The sequence below is a fragment of the Caretta caretta genome, chromosome 9, assembly GCF_965140235.1.
Source record: "Caretta caretta isolate rCarCar2 chromosome 9, rCarCar1.hap1, whole genome shotgun sequence".
In the NCBI taxonomy this organism is placed as follows: Eukaryota; Metazoa; Chordata; order Testudines; family Cheloniidae; genus Caretta; species Caretta caretta.
Window position 1 is genome coordinate 49,107,105 of NC_134214.1, and position 16,912 is coordinate 49,124,016.

Consider the following 16,912-nt stretch of genomic DNA (forward strand, 5'->3'; position numbering starts at 1 on the left):
AAAGGATAGAGGAAATAGATAAACTAGACAAATTGGAAAATAGCATGAAAGAGGGAGAGAATGTGTCTGTTGGGGAAAAAAGGAGTAAAGAAATGAAAATGGTGCCTAAATGAAGACAGAAAATTATAGCTTAGTGTATGTATGCCTTTTGCGTATGTGTCTGTATTTTATTAGGTTTCAGAGTAGCAGCCGTGTTAGTCTGTATTCGCAAAAAGAAAAGGAGTACTTGTGGCACCTTAGAAACTAACCAGTTTATTTGAGCATAAGCTTTCGTGAGCTTACAGCTCACTTCATCAGATACATAAAGTGGAAAATGCAGTGAGGATGTTTTATACACACACACCATGAAAAAATGGGTGTTTATCACTTCAAAAGGTTTTCTCTCCCCCCCACCCCACTCTCCTGCTGATAATAGCTTATCTAAAGTGATCACTCTCCTTACAATGTGCATGATAATCAAGGTGGGCCATTTCCAGCACAAATCCAGGGTTTAACAAAACCTTTTGAAGTGATAAACACCCATTTTTTCATGGTCTGTGTGTATAAATCATCCTCACTGCATTTTCCACTTTATGCATCCTATGAAGTGAGCTGTAGCTCACGAAAGCTTATGCTCAAATAAATTGGTTAGTTGCTAAGGTGCTACAAGTACTCCTTTTCTTTTTGTATTTTATTATGCATCTAATAGATGCCTTATAGCTAGATGTGGGGAAAGATGTAAGAGCCAAAACAGTATTGTGTACTAACACTTTTTGTGTTGGATACTCTAATTTAAAAAAATCAGTGTTTTGGATGTTAAATATTCAGGATTCTCTGGTTCTTTTTGTTGCAATATATATAATTTTCAGTGTTGTTGTCCCCCCCACCCCACCCCACCCCACCCCCGATGCAGATATGGTAGTATTACGTCCTTTTTTCAGAAAGTATTCATTTTACCTTCCTCTACCCGTATTGGTCTTGAATCTACACAGTTTCACTATAAACTTTGCACCATATATAGGGATGCAGGTTCCTTTCTTATGAAAACTGCTGTCAGTTCAGGGCTTTTGAAGCTCCCTTGCCCACTCATCACTGGCAAATAGTAATTTTGTCTTGGTCACTGAAGACTGCTCTTTGTAGCACTTTTGAGTGCTCTTCTGATGGCCATGTTGCTGCTGTCTTGTGAAGAGGCTCATCCGCTGCTGCTATGCTGACATGTTGGTGTAGATGTCCTTCCTCTACAGCACTGGAGTTTTAGAATGGAAAAACCCAGGAGTCGTAGCATGAAAGCATTTCCTTTTCCTGTTGGTCTGAAGGGAGGAGGTAACAGACAGAATACCCATGGTGGTTGCACTCTAGTGCACCCACCATTGCGCTGAGAAAAAGTGGAAGGTTGTGATTAGAGAAAAAGGAAAGACTGTTGTGGCGTTTCTTTGATTTTTTGTTATAATTGGCAGTGGTTTTTATTTAAATGGCAAAATAAAGGAATACATTGCCCCTTCACCTCTGGGTAACAGTGTTTATTACTAAATGCAACTGTCCCACATCTTAAAATGAAAACACTGTGAACCAAAATCCTACTTGCCAGTCTGAAATGGGTACCTTAAAAGCGGAAGTATCTGTCTTTAATTTTGATTATTAAGCTTTTAAGCAGTGTGAAGGCAAGTGTTACTTGTGTTTGAATAGAATAGTGCCAAGGTTATATTATACCCCAGTTGCTATTTGTTTTTTATATTACCATTTCTGTTCGCTACTCCTTACAAGACTGAAGGATATATATTTTGAAACTATGAGCAAATAAATTCTGGTAACAATAGATATGAAAAATCTGGGGAGGTTTGAGAGACTCATTCTTATGGATGTTGGTGATGAGATGTTCCTCCCAGCAGTGAGTGAACAAGTTAACCTTTGTGTGGCAGGGTTAGTACTAGTCAATAAGCTAAAGGACCATCTAGATTAGAATCAGCACTTATTGGGAAGTCTTCATTTTGCATTTATACACAGGGTTTGCTCTGGATATATTTCTGGTGGTGGTGGAAGTCTACTACTGAGCCCGTTCTACTCTCAAAAGCTTCATCCTTGGGACAGATAGGCAAGCATTCCTGTAGAATGTAGGTGGCATAATGAAGCAGGGGGCCTTTAGGTTCTTTTCGCTTCTCCCAGATAGTCATGAGATGGTAGGGAGGAAGATAATGGACATCCTTGAAATTCAGCTGGATAAAGAGGAGTAAATTAAATCCAAGGGCACATATTTCCCCACTCAAAAAGCATGACTGAACTTAGTTCCCTTTCATTCCTCAAGAAAGTCATTGGGGAGGAATATGAGAAGCCTAATAAAGGGAAAAGGCTCAGCTGGCAAACAATACCATTTTTCCAGGTTGGCATCCATTCTTCCAAACTGGATGCCTGTAGTTAACTCTACATGTTATTTTAGGAAAGCCTAAATAAGTCATCAGACTTTCAGGAGTGCTGAGTACCAGCAAATTCCATTAAAGTCAATGGAATCTCTGTGTGCTCTCCACCTTTGAAAATTAGGCCACCTTTTATTGTGGCCTGATGAATTTTCTGGGAAGTTGAGAACAGTTTGCTGAGATGAAAGAAAAACACTTTGTTGTATGTATGTCATCGTGAACTTGGAGTGGAAGCTTTCCCTCCCTTCTTCCCTTCTAGGAAGGGAAGATTTGGGATGCTAGTCACTTGAATGCACTTCCAACCTTGGACATCTTAAGGAAAAATAAATGGCGCATAAATATTTAGCGGATACATACGTAGTTTCTGGGATCAGAGTTTTAAATTAGTCTTGTGAGGAATGCAGTGTGTATTGTTACTGTATGCGTTGGAGTGTGTTGGACTTATTTATAGAAAGGCAGACTCTGTCAATGAAAGTGGCGAATGTGATGTGTGAGGGTAAGGTGTGTTGAAGAAGGATACCTTAACTGAGCACTCCCTTGTTTTTAGGGTTTATGTAGGTGGGTATTCCTCTTGAGCAACCTTAACTGTTTTATGAACTTTTTTCCTGTGTGGGGTTATAATACATCTCCACAAAAAAAAGTTAACGAACTGGTAATGTTCCGCAAGTGTTGCCTTTCCGTTCAACCACAAAAAAGTGGTTAAATTACAAATTAAGGCAACCCTGACATCTAGACCAAACATGACTCATTTATCTCAAACACAAACATTAGAATGCCCACACAATACGTATACAATTCCTTTCGTTCCCAATGTATGAATACCAAAATAAGCACATCCCATTCAAAATTGCACTCTCACACACAGTGTTAACGCCTAACTTAAAAGTTGTTTGGTTGTAAATATTATGCATTTGAATGTGATCGTGCAGTTCTATCACTATCTTGTCTGGTAGGTTTTGTAGTTTTGTGTCTCATTGGGCATTGCTGTTAATTTGGAATTTGCCACTGCATGAATTGACAAAGTATAAATTCTCTTTTTCTCCGTAGGAAGTAACTGCTAGCAGTCGCCATTATGTTGACAGATTATTTGATCCTGATCCCCAGAAAGTCCTGCAAGGTGTCATGTAAGTAATATGAACTTGAGTTTGAAGTTCTATCATTAGTAGTCTAGGTTTGCTTGAAACCCGGCAGCTTTGCACTTGAAGGGAAAGAAAGGGATACTCTGCAAATTTCTACATGAATTTATTTTGGAAAGTATTACATGGATCAGATACAAACACACAATCATGTTTTAGTATATTATCGCTTTGTAGTGCATACTGTTGGTAGCGCAGCCTCACAATCACCAGAAGAGCAGCAGGTGCCCTTCTTTCAGGTCTGATTGGAATTCTGTCCTTATTCCATCACCACAGCAGATGTGTCCACCCCCTGCTTCAACAGTCTTCCCTTGCTAGTATGTATAGAACATTGTATTGACCTTCTGACTCAGCCTCAGCACAGGGAAGCCTCTCTCAACTTGCTCAGGCAGAATCTATTTTTTCTCTTCCTCTAGCCTAGCATCAGTAGTAGTAGGGAGAAGGTGTTGATAGAAAGATTTTGAAGGAAAACTTTCAGGGTTTGTTGACTGATGCTATAAGGTTGTTTCCTGTCTCCACTTGGGTCCACAAATTCTTCATCCCTCCACCTTTACACAGCAACACTGCAAAAAAGGCCTTGAGCTGCCCAGGACTGACTTCCTGGGACAGGCAGTCTCCTTGCCTTTCAACTCTCTCTCATGTGTCCCAGAATGTGTCTTGGCACTAATGCCTGGCCCCTCTGTTGATTACTACCTTGAAAGTCCACAAACACACTACAACACTGCCTCTTGGGTCAGTCTGCTCTTATAGAACTGGAAACACCTCAGGCTCCCATCTGGCTCTTAAGCCTCAAGTTGTTCTCTGTTTAAACAGCAACTCTGACTTGGATCAAGACACACTTCCCTACCCCAAATCATGCAGTGTAAATGTTACAGATTCTTTGTCTTCACTCAGTGTAGAAGAATCAGACTCCATCTGCACTCTCCTTTCCCCCACGCTTGCTTTTTGAGAAGACCAAGGTCCAGTCTCACTTATGGTTCCTTCCCAAGCCCATCTCATTCTCTAGCCAAGTTTTGCCATAAGTCTCTAAGGAAAAAATTGTCTAAAAAGAAGCAAAAATTGCAGTCAACCTCTTCGGATAACTCAACTAATCATCGAAAGCATTTCCCTAGATCAGAGGCATCAGACTTATTCTGTGGTGAGGACTTGATTACCTTTTCACTCAGGCTGTGGGCTAGGAGTAAAATTCACGGGCAAGAAGTGAATCTTGCAATCTAGTCTGACTACAGAATGTGCTTTTCAGTTAGTGAAGTTAAATATTGCATTAAAGACAATTTAAATAAATGCATTTTGTTTCCTTCCTTTTTGTCAAATTAGATCTTTGTTCCCACTGTAGGCAGTCCTCCCCACACCCCCACCCCTTTTATAAACTTTTCTTGTCTCAATCCTGTATTCTGGACACTGCATCCTGCCTCTTTGTCACCACACTCTTCCCCATGGTACTTATATGCACTCCTTTCTCACCCACCCATCCCCTTTGGGGATCTGGGATCTCACTTCTTGCTTTCCCCACCTTTTGGGCACTAGTGCTGTGGGGGGCAGCAGGGGACACTTCTCCCCTGAACTTGTTGCTCCAAACAGCCAGTTCTTCTGAGCCTGTTGCTGTGGGCCTTGGCAGCAACGTGTGAGGGAAAAGCTTCAAGGAAGAGACTGCCTTGAAATTAGAGCAGTAGCCTCTGCATGGTGGAGGCAGCCAATACTTTTAAAATTTTTAAATCAGTAGGTCCAAGTAACTTGTATCCAAGAGGTTTTTAAAAAAGAGATGGGTGAAGATCTTGCTTGAGCATTGGTGTCCATTTTCAAAAGGTCTTGGAACCCTGGAAAAGTTCCAGAAGACTGGAAGAAAGCTAATATGCCAATATTTTAAGAGTAATTGGGATGACCTGTGTAATTATAGGCCTGTCAGTCTGAGATCAACACCAAATAAGATAATGGAGCAGTTGACGTGGGACTCGATGAATATAGACTTAAAGGAGGGTAATATAGTTAATGCCAATCAACATGGGTTTTTGGACAATAGATCTTGTTAAACTAACTTGATATCTCCTTTTGATGAGATTATAAGTTTGACTGAGAAGGGTAACATGTTGATGTAATATACTTAGGGCTGGTCTACGCTCCAGAGGTAAGTTGATGTAAGATAGCTTATGTTGACCTAACTCTGTAGGTGTCTACACTACAATGGTGCTCCCGCTGATGAGTCGCCCACTACAGCGACCTAATAACTCCACCTCTATGAGAGGTGTAATGCTTTGTTCCATGTAGTTAGGGTGTAATTACATTGCCTGTTGGATGTCAGCCTGACCCCCCGCATCTCTCACCAGGAGGCTGTCGGTCTTGGGTTCTTCTCTGCCCCTCTCCCCCAGTCCCTCACTGGGAGGCTGTCGGGCTCTCCTTCCCCTCCCTCCCTCAAATCCCTCACTGGGAGGCGACAGCAGGGATCCAGACTGGCAGCCCCAGAAGCGGGTCTGGTGCTCTGGGCTGTGAGCACCACATGGGGCTGTCAGTGCTCTACAATGCCTCACTTCAGTTGGTGGAAGAGCTCCTGGTGAGGACCTGCACTGCCAACAGAAGGGGCCACTATGGACATGAAAGGCTGCTGTAATTACTGTGGGGGCTATATGTTGACTTGACTTAATTTTGTAGTGTAGACAAGGCCTTAGACTTTCGTGAGGCATTTGACTTAGTACCGCACAATATGTTAATTAAAAAAAAGTAGAACGATATCGAATTAACATGGCGCATGTTAAATTAATTAAAAACTGGCTAACTGATATGTCTCTAAATATAATTGTAAACAGGGAATCCTCGTGGAGTGGGTGTGTTTTTACTGGGTTCCCACAGGAATTGGTTTTTGACCCTATACTATTTAACATTTTTATTAATGACCTGGAAGAAAACATAAAATTATCACTGTTAGTTTGCAGGTGACACAACAAATGGGGGAGTGGTTAATAATAAAGAGGATAGGTCATTGATACAGGTGATCTGGATTGCTTGGTAAGCAGGTGCAAGCAAACAATATGCTTTTTAATATGGTTAAATGTAAACATATACATCTAGGAACAAAGAATGTAGTCTACACTTACAGAATGGAGGACTCTATCCTGGGAAACAGACTCTGAAAAGGATTGAGGATATTGATGGATAATCAAGCTGAACATGAGGAGCTCCCAGTAGCACACGGTGCCAAATGAGCCAATGCAATCCTTGGATGCATAAATGTGGGAATCTCGAGTAGGAGTAGAGAGGTTATATTACCTCTGTATTTGGCACTGGTGTGACCGCTGCTGCAATACTGTGTCCATTTCTGGTTTCCACAGTTCTGGAAGGATGCTGATAAATCAGAGAGGTTCAGAGAAGAGCCTCAAAAATGATGAAAGGATTAGAAAACATGCCTTTTAGTGACAGACTGAAGGAGCTCAATCTATTTAGCTGAACAAAGAGCATAAGGGGTGACTTGATTAGTCTATAATTGTCTAGATGGGTAACAAATATTTGATAATAGGCTCTTCAGTATAGCAGAGAAATGTATAACATGACCCAATGGCTGAAAGTTGAAGCTAGACAAATTCAGGCTTGAAATAAGGTGTAAAATAACAGTGAGTAGTTAATCAGTGGAGCAGTTTATCAAGGGTTATGGTGGATTCTCCATAACTGGTAATTCTTAAATCAAGATCGGATGTTTTTCTAAAATATATGCTCTAAGAATTATTTTGGGGAAGTTCTATGGTCTGTGTTACACAGAAGGTCAGACTACATGATCACAGTGGTCCCTTTTTGGCTTCATAATTTATGAAGAAGATATGCTGAGCACTTGCAGCAGCCACAGACTTCAGTGAAACTTGTGTGTCCACTAGGGACATAGGAACTGTGTGTGGGTGCGGCATAGGAGCTGTGTGGGGGTGCGGCATAGGGTGAACAGATTTTATAGGGACAGTCTCAATATTTGGGGCTTTGTCTTATATAAAGTGCCTATTATCTCTCTCCTCCCCTCCCCCAAGCCCTTGTCCCAGTTTTTCAGACTTGCTGTCTGGTCACCCTAGTGGAGCATGCTCATTGCAGGCAGATTTTTTGGAGAACAGAGCTGCCAGTCTCTAACGAAGCACTGCGCATCTGCATATAACTTGGTCAAATTTGGGTGGATTTTTCATAGGGAAAGGAAAAGCCAGGCACATCTGACACTAATGCAAACCCCACCAAATTTGAAGTCCATGTTCCAAAGCCTGTAGGTGCTAATGCTTCTAAACACACACACATATGTATGTATGTACGTTATGGAAAGTTTTTACCTGAACAGCTTGGCAAAGTTATAAACAATTGAAAAACCGGTTTTTGTAATGGAAAAGTGTTAGACAATAGTAGCTACCAGTTCTGCCTAGAATTTCCTTCTTTTTCTCTGGCTTTTAGGGGGAAAAAATCAGGAAGAGACGAAAACGCTTAATCTTTCTGTTGACCTTGCTTAAATAGTGGTACAGAGAAAAGCAAACACAAACTGACAAGCAAATCCAATTAAAATTGTGTCTGTAAATGTTAAATTCCATGGATTGCACTGCAACTGTAAGATTGGTGGAAATTTTTTAGTGCACCTGGTGCAAATATTGTTTTCTTAACACCTAACTCCTCCTTAGTTGGCATGATGACTAGCCTTCAGTTAGGAACACACACACGCAAACTTAGTCTTCTAAAGTTTATTTTAATGTGTTTTTTTTTTTTTTTTTTTAAAAAGGCATTTCAGTTGTTTTGCCCTTATCTCAGAGATGGGCAAACTACAGCCCGCGGGCCACATCCGTCCCGTGGGACCGTCTTGCCCGGCTCCTGAGCTTTTGTCCGGGGAGGCTAGCCCCTGGCCCCTCCCCTGCTCTCCCCCCTCCCCCGCAGCATCGCTGCTCTGCCAGCGCTCTGGCCCGCCGCTCCTGCTGGGCAGCGTGGCTGCGAGCTCCTGCCGCTCTGAGCGGCATGGTAAGGAAGCGGGGGCAGGGGAGGTTGCATAAAGGGCGGGCAGTCGGGACAGGGAGCAGGGGGTGGAGGTTCTGGGGGGGGGGCAGTCAGAGGACAGGAAACGGGGCGGTGGGGGGTTGAAAAGGTGTGGAAGTCCTGAGGGGCCTGTCAGGGATGGGGGTGTGGATGGGGTCGGGACAGGGAGCAGGGGGTGTTGGATAGGGGTCAGGGCAGACAGGGAACGGGGGGAGTTGGATAGGCATGGGAGTCCCAGGGGCCTGTCATGGCACGGGGGGGTCCCGGGCAGGGGCAGTCAGGGGACAAGGAGCGGGGAGGGTTGGATGTGTTGAGGGCTCTAAGGGGGGCAGTCAAGGGGTGGAAAGTGGGAGGGGGCAGATAGGGGGCAGGGGCCAGGCTGTTTGTGGAGGCACAGCCTTCCCTACCCAGCCCTCCATACAGTTTTGCAACCCCAATGTGGCCCTCGGACCAAAAAGTTTGCCAACCCCTGCCTTATCTAAATCCCCCAAAAGGTCCAACATGGAAACACTTTGGCTGTAAAGTGAGACTTTGTTGAAAAAACTGTGAGTGAAAATAGAGGGCCTTAATGGCAGTCTGAACATTGCTTTGGATAGAGAGCTTTCTAATAGCGAACACTGAAGATGAGAAACCATTTGAAAAAAATTGGGGTACAGTTTTACTTAATCCGACTCTGAAAGGTTAGAGTTGTGAAATGCATGAACTGAACTTAGAAGTCTTGTGTATCTTGCCTTTCTGCTAGTTCGAAGGGTTTTGAATAGTCAAAAATGAATTTTTTTATGCTTTCTGCATTTGCAAAGTCTAAGATCAATTACATCTTGATACAGTTTGAGAGAAGTTAAGAAATTTGTTCTATTGAGTTGTCTGGAAGCTGGTAATGTAACAGACTGCTGGTCTTCCCTGAAACTCATTGAGAATCATGTGTATAATAAAAGCAACTAATGTAAAAAATCCAAGTGAGTGCTTTGTGGTTTTTAGTATACAACAGTAACTTTCTGCACCATATTAGATTGCAAACTAAGCATTTCAACAGGAGCTTGCCTGGGATGTAGAACTGTTATATTAGACAGCTGCCTCTTGTTTGGAGTAGTCCTGCCTTCTTATCCTAGGTACTATCTAACCTCCACTACCATACGATCTGAACACCTTACAGTCCCTTAATGTATTTATTCTCATAATATCCCTGTGAGGTAGGAAAGTGCTGTTATTTCCACTCTACAGCTGGGGAACCAGAGGCATAGAGGCTGTTGTTTGCAGTGTTGTTGTAGCCGTGTTGATCTCAGGATATGAGAGACACAAGGTGGGTGAGATAATATCTTTTATTGGATCACCTTCTGTTGCTGGAAAACCTGGGGTCTTCAAGCTTATCTTTTCCACCAACAGAAGGTGGTCTCACATACAGGTTGTAACCTTCACTAAGGTTAAACAGGAAGCCTGTGGTGGAGCAGGGAGTTAAACCCTTGTCTCCAGCGTCCCAGGCTTGCACCCTAATCACTGGACTATCCTTCCTTCCTCTCCCCTTTGGTAAGAAGTGACTTTTCCCTGCTCCCATCAGAACCGTGCTTCTGATTTCACATTACCAAGGTTTAATGTTTTCCCCACAGCTGACTTATTTTAGATGCTGGATGAAGTAGGTGGGCATGATCAAGTGGTCCATCTGACTTCATCAGTAATGACTTGCTTCCACGTGTGATTGTAACGTAAAGTGGTATGGGTTTTTGCTCATTTGAATGAGCTGGGCAGAGTGGAAACCTGGAGATCTGGGTTTTGTGGCCAAAGATGTTGGAAAGGTACTGTGTCCTGAAGCAGTGTTCAGCTCTGTAGGTGCAGAATGGAGATCTGAAAGAGTTTGATAGAATCTGTGGAAACAGGGCTCAATTTTATAAAATTTACTTAGTACCTCAGCGTAATTTACCAGGGTTTGTTTTTCTTTCTGGATTTACAGAGATATGAAAAATGCTGTAATTGGAAACAACAAACAAAAAGCGAACTTGATTGTTTTGGGAGCAGTTCCAAGGTATGTCCTCTGCTACTCTTTTTTTCACTAATGCACAATAGGTTGGGAATAAATATCTCTACATCACAGGCACTGCTTTTGACCTGATTTTGAAAGCTGTAGTTGGCTGATTACTTTCCCTAATGTAATTTTTAGAGACTTGGAATATTTAAGTTCATGTATTACAGAACAGGTGATTGAGTAAATATGCTTATCATTGGAATGTTAAGGAATTAATTAAAGCAACCTTGGCATATTGTTATGAAAACCTACCGGCCTAAGTACAAAATCTAATTTCCAACTTTTATAACATTGATGATAGATAAGTGATTATATTTTACTCCCATGCTGTAGTAAATCAATCTGTGAGAGGGCTAGCAGAATTTTGCAATTTTACATTAAAGGTACCATTCTAAAGCAATAACGTAATAAACACAAAGATAACCTTAGTTTCTGTCCCTTACCCAGTTCACAGAATAACAAAAATAAAGAAATAATTTCCCAGTATCACCAACTTATTGCTTCAGCAAGTGTTAATGCTTCCTGGTTCCACTGGTGCAAATTAATGGGATGCTTCTTTTGTGCTTCTCTGGTACCCAATGAGAAATTGTCATTTTGTGACTCTTCCCTTCCCCTCCACAAGGCTTGGCTGTCATTCAGCCTTTAGCTGCAGCAAGGTGACAGGAGGGGGAATATGTGGAAGAACAGAGTGCACCAATTGTGCTGTCATTGTGCAGCCCACTCTTGGTCCCAACTCGGGTCCCGGTCCCGCCTCATGAGGCAGGTTCTGGTGGCTCATGAAAGAGTGGCTTGCGTTAACAGGTCCTATCTGCTCTTCCCTGGCAGGACAGTAAGCTTGCAGGGTGATGCTAGTCTTCCAGATTCCCCAGGAGTTTACACTGATGAAAAGGCTCTCCAAAATCTGGTGAACTTTCCCTCTTCCTTCCCTCCTTACCAAATGCAAATAGCTTAAAGGAAGACGCTAGCTTCAGGGTTGGTAAAAACCAGGTATTTGCTAGAGTACAGGCATAGTTCAGGGCAGATTCCACCCCCCCAAAAAGATGCCCCTGGGGTTCTCTCTGTGGCAGAGCACTCTTCCTCTTGAACCTTCTAACAGGTGTATTTATTCTCCAGTTCTTGAATCTGGCTTTCCTTCAAATTGAGCAGACCTTCCAAGCCTTTGTGTGCCTCTTATCGTCCCATCCTCTGCTGTTGCTGTGCATACAGAGGGTGGGGAGATTCCCCCTTCTTTTGAGCCTGATACTGAAATTCCAGAGTCTGTATCCCAAATTCCAGAGTCTGCCAAGATCTTCAATGTCATGAAAATATGTTGTGAGGATCCTAAAGAGTCAGCCTGTAACTAGAAAAAGATTCTCCATTTATCCTGATAAAACCTATAGGGAAAAGACCTTGCCTGTCTTCATTTTGTACTCCTGGGGGCATTTTGCGCTAAAAAATTAAAAATTCTGCACACTATATTTTAAAATTCTGCAAATTTTATTTGTCAAAATAACACTACATAATCATGCCAGTTCCAAGTATTTGGTAATTTATTTCAAAATACCTGTCAGCAAGTATGTCTGTAACAATACACACACACACTCTCTCGCTCCCCCCCCCCCCCCTCCCGGAGTACAGAGTTAAAGAACCCCTATGACAACCTAGTTCCTCTTTCTCTGTCCCTTTCCACGCCACCAGAGCCCAATCGGGGGGCCAGACACCCACAGCTACTCCCCCTAAGAGCCCAGCCACGGAGCTCCTCACCCAGACAATACACCCAACCCGCCTCCCCTACAGAGCCCAGTCGTGGGGGCCCCCCCTTTGCCCAGACACCTGCCCCCTCTCCTCCCCAGAGCCCAGCCGTGGCCCCCCAAGCCCAGACACCTACCCCCATGCACCCCAGAGCTCAGGGATCCAGAGGGAGAAACAGCCTGATGCTTGGTCCCTGGCTTGCATGGAGTTTCCTGCGTGTCTCTATCTCCTTCCCTCAGGGGAAGCTGGGAACTGCAGCTGCCAGGAACCCTCTAGTTCCCTCCCCCGCTCCCCAGGAGTGTCTTCTATGTGTGAGCTGGGCTCTGCCGGGTCCAGAGGCCCCTAGTGGCAGCCAGCAGCACTGCAGCCAATTTCTGTGGGGGAAACCAAATTCTGCATGCACAACATTCATTTCTGCGAAATTTTGCATTGCGCAGTGGTGCAGAATTCCTCAAGAGTAATTTTGGTAAAGATCATGCTGGGAAGTATCCTATATTAAGGATTTTAGGGCCATGTTTATTAATAAATATAAGTTGGACTGGAAGACCCAGGAAGATTTTTCTCCCTGGCTGGATTGTTCAATGACAGCGTCTCCCAAATAATCCTCTGTCCCTTTAGAGGCTGATATAATCACCCCAGGGCCTCTTAGACAGAGATAAATCAGATCACAGAATAGTACTTGAAAGACTCCTTTTGCTTCCTATAATGTGGTAGTGAAATTTAAGTTTAAAAAAAAAAAAAGGAATGAATGAATTCCAAATCAAAGTCCCCAGTGAACCTTTACAGTCCAGTTCCTTTTGGAAATCCAGCAAGCACGCCAGACCTTCCCAGACTAGGGTTCAGAATAAGCATCCCCTTGATGTCAGTTCACTCTGTTCAGTAGGATAAATTAAGGAGTTGATTTCAAACCACCTCTTTCCCGCCCCCTCCCCCCCCCCCCAAAAAAAAAGAAAGAAAAGAAAAATTGGACTGCATTTACTCAGGGTAAATTGATTCTTCTCTCCCTCCCCAAGTGGATAGCCAGATCGAAGAATTCTGTAACGCCCCCCCATGTCACTAAGGAGAGAATCAGTTTGCCCTGAGTATATATAAATAAAATCTCCCCAGCCTCTTCTTTCCTCAATGTAATTATTTTCTGTCCCTTTCTCTGTGCTTCCCTCAGCATTCTTTTGGCAAGTTTTCATTTTGTCTTCTTGACAAAGGAGCCACTTACTAATTTTCCCATCCTGATTATTTCTTAGGAGCATCCTTAACTTTTTTCCATTTCTCAAAAAACAAGGGGGACACTCATCTAAAACTACAAAACTAGTTAGTTCATTAGTCCGTTGTCAAAAATTAAAATGGAATCCCATGTCCTCCCTGTCAGCCCTCAGACCAAGGGTTTTTCTGGTGAATATAGATGTGCAAAGTACTTTTCTTCACATCTGTATACCATCAAAAGTTCCAGCATTTTTCAATAGGATGACCTAATTTCCAATAAGTTTTTACCTTTCAGCTTTGCAGCCATCACAAAAACTTTCATAAAAATGATGTGGTTGCACTTTTCTCAAGAGAGGGAATCTTAATGTAATCCCATATTTCAGCTACCTAGTAACAGATCCTTTCTAAGGAACACTATGGGAGGTGACCAGATACAAACAACTTTTTAAAAAGGAGTACTTGTGGCACCTTAGAGACTAACAGATTTATTTGAGCATAAGCTTTCATGAGCTACAGCTCACTTCATCGGATGCTCATCCGATGAAGTGAGCTGTAGCTCACGAAAGCTTATGCTCAAATAAATTTGTTAGTCTCTAAGGTGCTACAAGTACTCCTTTTCTTTTTGCGAATACAGACTAACAGGGCTGCTACTCTGGAACAACTTTTAGTCTCTGGGTTTGATCAATGCAACAAAGATTTTTGATGCCTCAACATCTGTCTTGCTTTGAAGCACTTGCAGAAATTTTAAAAACTGTTATTCCCATTGCTTGACAGGGTGGAGTAGCTGGAATAGCTCAGTAATTTTGTGCATGTCTAGGAAATGGTCAAGGTGAGAGCACTTGCCTCTCTACTGGGCCTTGTTATATCTTGTCAAGGTTCCCCCACTCCTCTCCTTCCCCAGTCCAGTTACACCTCAGATCCTTAGAGCAGTTTTTACTCTGTGTTTACTATGTGTTTTGGGATACAGTTGGAGATGCTGGTGCATTCGTAGTCTCAGTGAAGAGATGCTCCAAACAGTGGGTTGGCCAGATATGAATGGGATGCCCCTACAAAATCTTCTTGGGATGTATCTGACCATAGATGATAGTTTTATATGATGTGGGGAAAGGGCTTAGTTTGAAAACTACACAAGGTGTCTGGTACCTAATGAAAAGAAATGTATATGTTACTATTGTGGAACAGACCCATGTTGGCTTTCAGAAACAAATCTTAGTTACCATCTTCTGCTACTGCTGTGCGGTCTGTCTTCAGCCTGTGTGAACTGCCCCTGCCTAAACAAAGCAGAAAAACCATGCTTCTTGGTGGAAAGAAACCTTAAAGTTCAAGTGGTTGCTCATGTGCATTCTAATAGGTGTGTGTGCAGGCCGTGTGCATGATCTTTGGAAGGTTTTTCCCCTAGCGGTACCCGTTAGGTCGGCTGTGGAGACCGCTGGAGTGGCACCTTTATGGCAGTGTATATAGATCCCTGCCGACCTGCTGGCTGCTCAGTTCCTTCTTTCTGCCAGTGACGGTCTTTGGAACAGCTCACTCTCTTGCATTCGCAAGTGCCTACCTAGTGGTTCCCTTTTCTTCGTTGTACATAGTTGTTAGTTCGTTATATAGTAGTTTGTAGTTAGTTGGACTTACTTTGGGGGGCTTCTCCCTACCCTAGTTTCCCCAGGCACTGGGGCATGCCTCGGTCACAGGGGTTTAAGGTGTGTGAGAGGCATGTGAAACCTATGCCCACAGGCGATCCGCACACTGCCTGTCTCAAGTGTATAGGAGAGGGCCATCAGACAGATAAGTGCCCAATTTGCAGGCGCTTTAGACCCAGGACTAAGAGAGAATGGGACTATTGTTTGAAGCTATTCCTGATGGAGTCAGCCCTCCACCCACAGCTGGCACCGGAAGCAGCACCGGCATCATTGGTGCACAGCACCCCGGCCTCAGTGTGGGATGTCCCGGCACCAAAGAAGGACTCTTCTAAGGAGCACCAGCTCCGCTCCCCAACTCGTAAGGCCAGTGCTACCAGGCGGCACCGATCACAGTCCCCGGTGCCACATAAGAAAAAGAAGGCAGACGGGTCGTTCCCCTGTCAAGAAGGTGCAAGGGGACTCCAGCGGGGTGCGTCCTCTGGTGGGACACCCACGGTCTGGGCCTCAAGACCCTGCACCATTGATTCCGGCCCCAACTTCAGGCCTGTCAAGTCTGGTACTGGTGAACTTCTCGACTCGGGAGGATTTGGAGGAAGAACTCGACCTTCCCTCCATGCCGGATACCTACGAGGCAGCACGGGACCTCATTGCCACAGCAGTGGAGTCCCCAGCACTGCAAGTCCAGGCATCAGTGGCGGTGGCGGCATCAGCTGCAGCGTCTATCCAGGCTGGCATTGGTGGCATCTGCAGCCTGCGCCCTCCCCTCCCCCCCAGCAATGTCGCTGGCTCGCCGGACCCCGCATGTGACAGTCATGGGAGGCTCCGAGGTACCTGACCCAGCCTCCAGAGAGCCAGAAAAACAGGAAGACCCTATGCCACGGGCTGCTGCTCTTCCTAGCCAGATGAGGTGGTGGAGGGCATCACCACCACCCTACCAGCGAGGAACACCAGGACCTTCTTAGGAGGGTGGCCCTAAACCTCAGCCTCCAGGCAGAGGAGGTCATGGAGGAGTCTGACATGATGCTGGATATCCTTGCCCTGGAGGGTCCTTCTAGGGTGGCTTTGCTCCTAATAAGAACAATTCAAAACACCACTAAGGTGCTCCGGCAGACTCTGGCCTCTATACCACCCACTGCTAAAGAGGTGGAAAGACGCTATTTTGTGCCGCAGAAAGGATACACACACCTTTTCACAAAGAGAAGCAAGGACAGCCAGGTCCCGCGCCTAAGTCCTGGGATGCTAAGAAGCTGGACCTTTTTGGCCGAAAGATCTTCTCGACTGGGGGCTCCAGCTTTGAGTGGCCAAACAGCAAGCAGTACTCAGCCACTATGCTTTCAACTCCTGGAGCTCATTGGCAAAGTTCCAGGAGTTGCTTCCGGCTGACTTGTGCAAGGAGTTTAGCACGCTCCTTGAGGAGGGCAGGGTGGTCTCCAGAACCTCCCTCCAGGCCGTGTTAGTTGCGGCGGACTTGGCGGCTCGGACCATGGCCACCACTATTACAATGAGATGCAGTGTGTGGCTCCAGGTGTCGGAGATACCACCTGAGGTCCAGAACACAATTCAGGACTTTCTCTTTGACTGTGCAGGCCTGTTTGCCCAAAATACGGACTCTTGCGTGCACAGCCTTAAGGACTTGTGGGATCTTGAAGTCTTTCGGGATCCACACCCCTGCACCTCAAAGAAAGCCTTTTAAGCTTCAGCCCCCATTCCACTTCTGCTCTGGGCCTCCTAGGCAAGACTCGTCAAGGAGACGGGGCAGAAATAATAGGAGGTGCCTGCCACAGTCCTCCTCAGGCCAAGGCCAGGGTTTGGCCAAACAGCCCCTTG

The 16,912-nt window shown here is 44.5% G+C and overlaps 1 protein-coding gene across 9 annotated transcripts in view; it reads left to right on the plus strand.

Moving 5' to 3' along the window:
* ARMC8 (armadillo repeat containing 8) overlaps positions 1–16,912 on the plus strand; it is a 184,486-nt gene that overhangs the window by 787 nt on the left and 166,787 nt on the right. For 6 of the 9 annotated variants that reach the window (XM_048862922.2, XM_048862926.2, XM_075132276.1 and 3 more), the window contains exons 2-3: positions 3,438–3,514; positions 10,449–10,520. In XM_048862922.2, coding sequence (XP_048718879.1) covers positions 3,438–3,514; positions 10,449–10,520 — 149 coding nt within the window. Of the gene's footprint in view, positions 1–3,437; positions 3,515–10,448; positions 10,521–16,912 lie in introns of those variants that run through there. The other 3 variants (XM_048862932.2, XM_048862935.2, XM_048862928.2) reach the window with 3 other exon arrangements.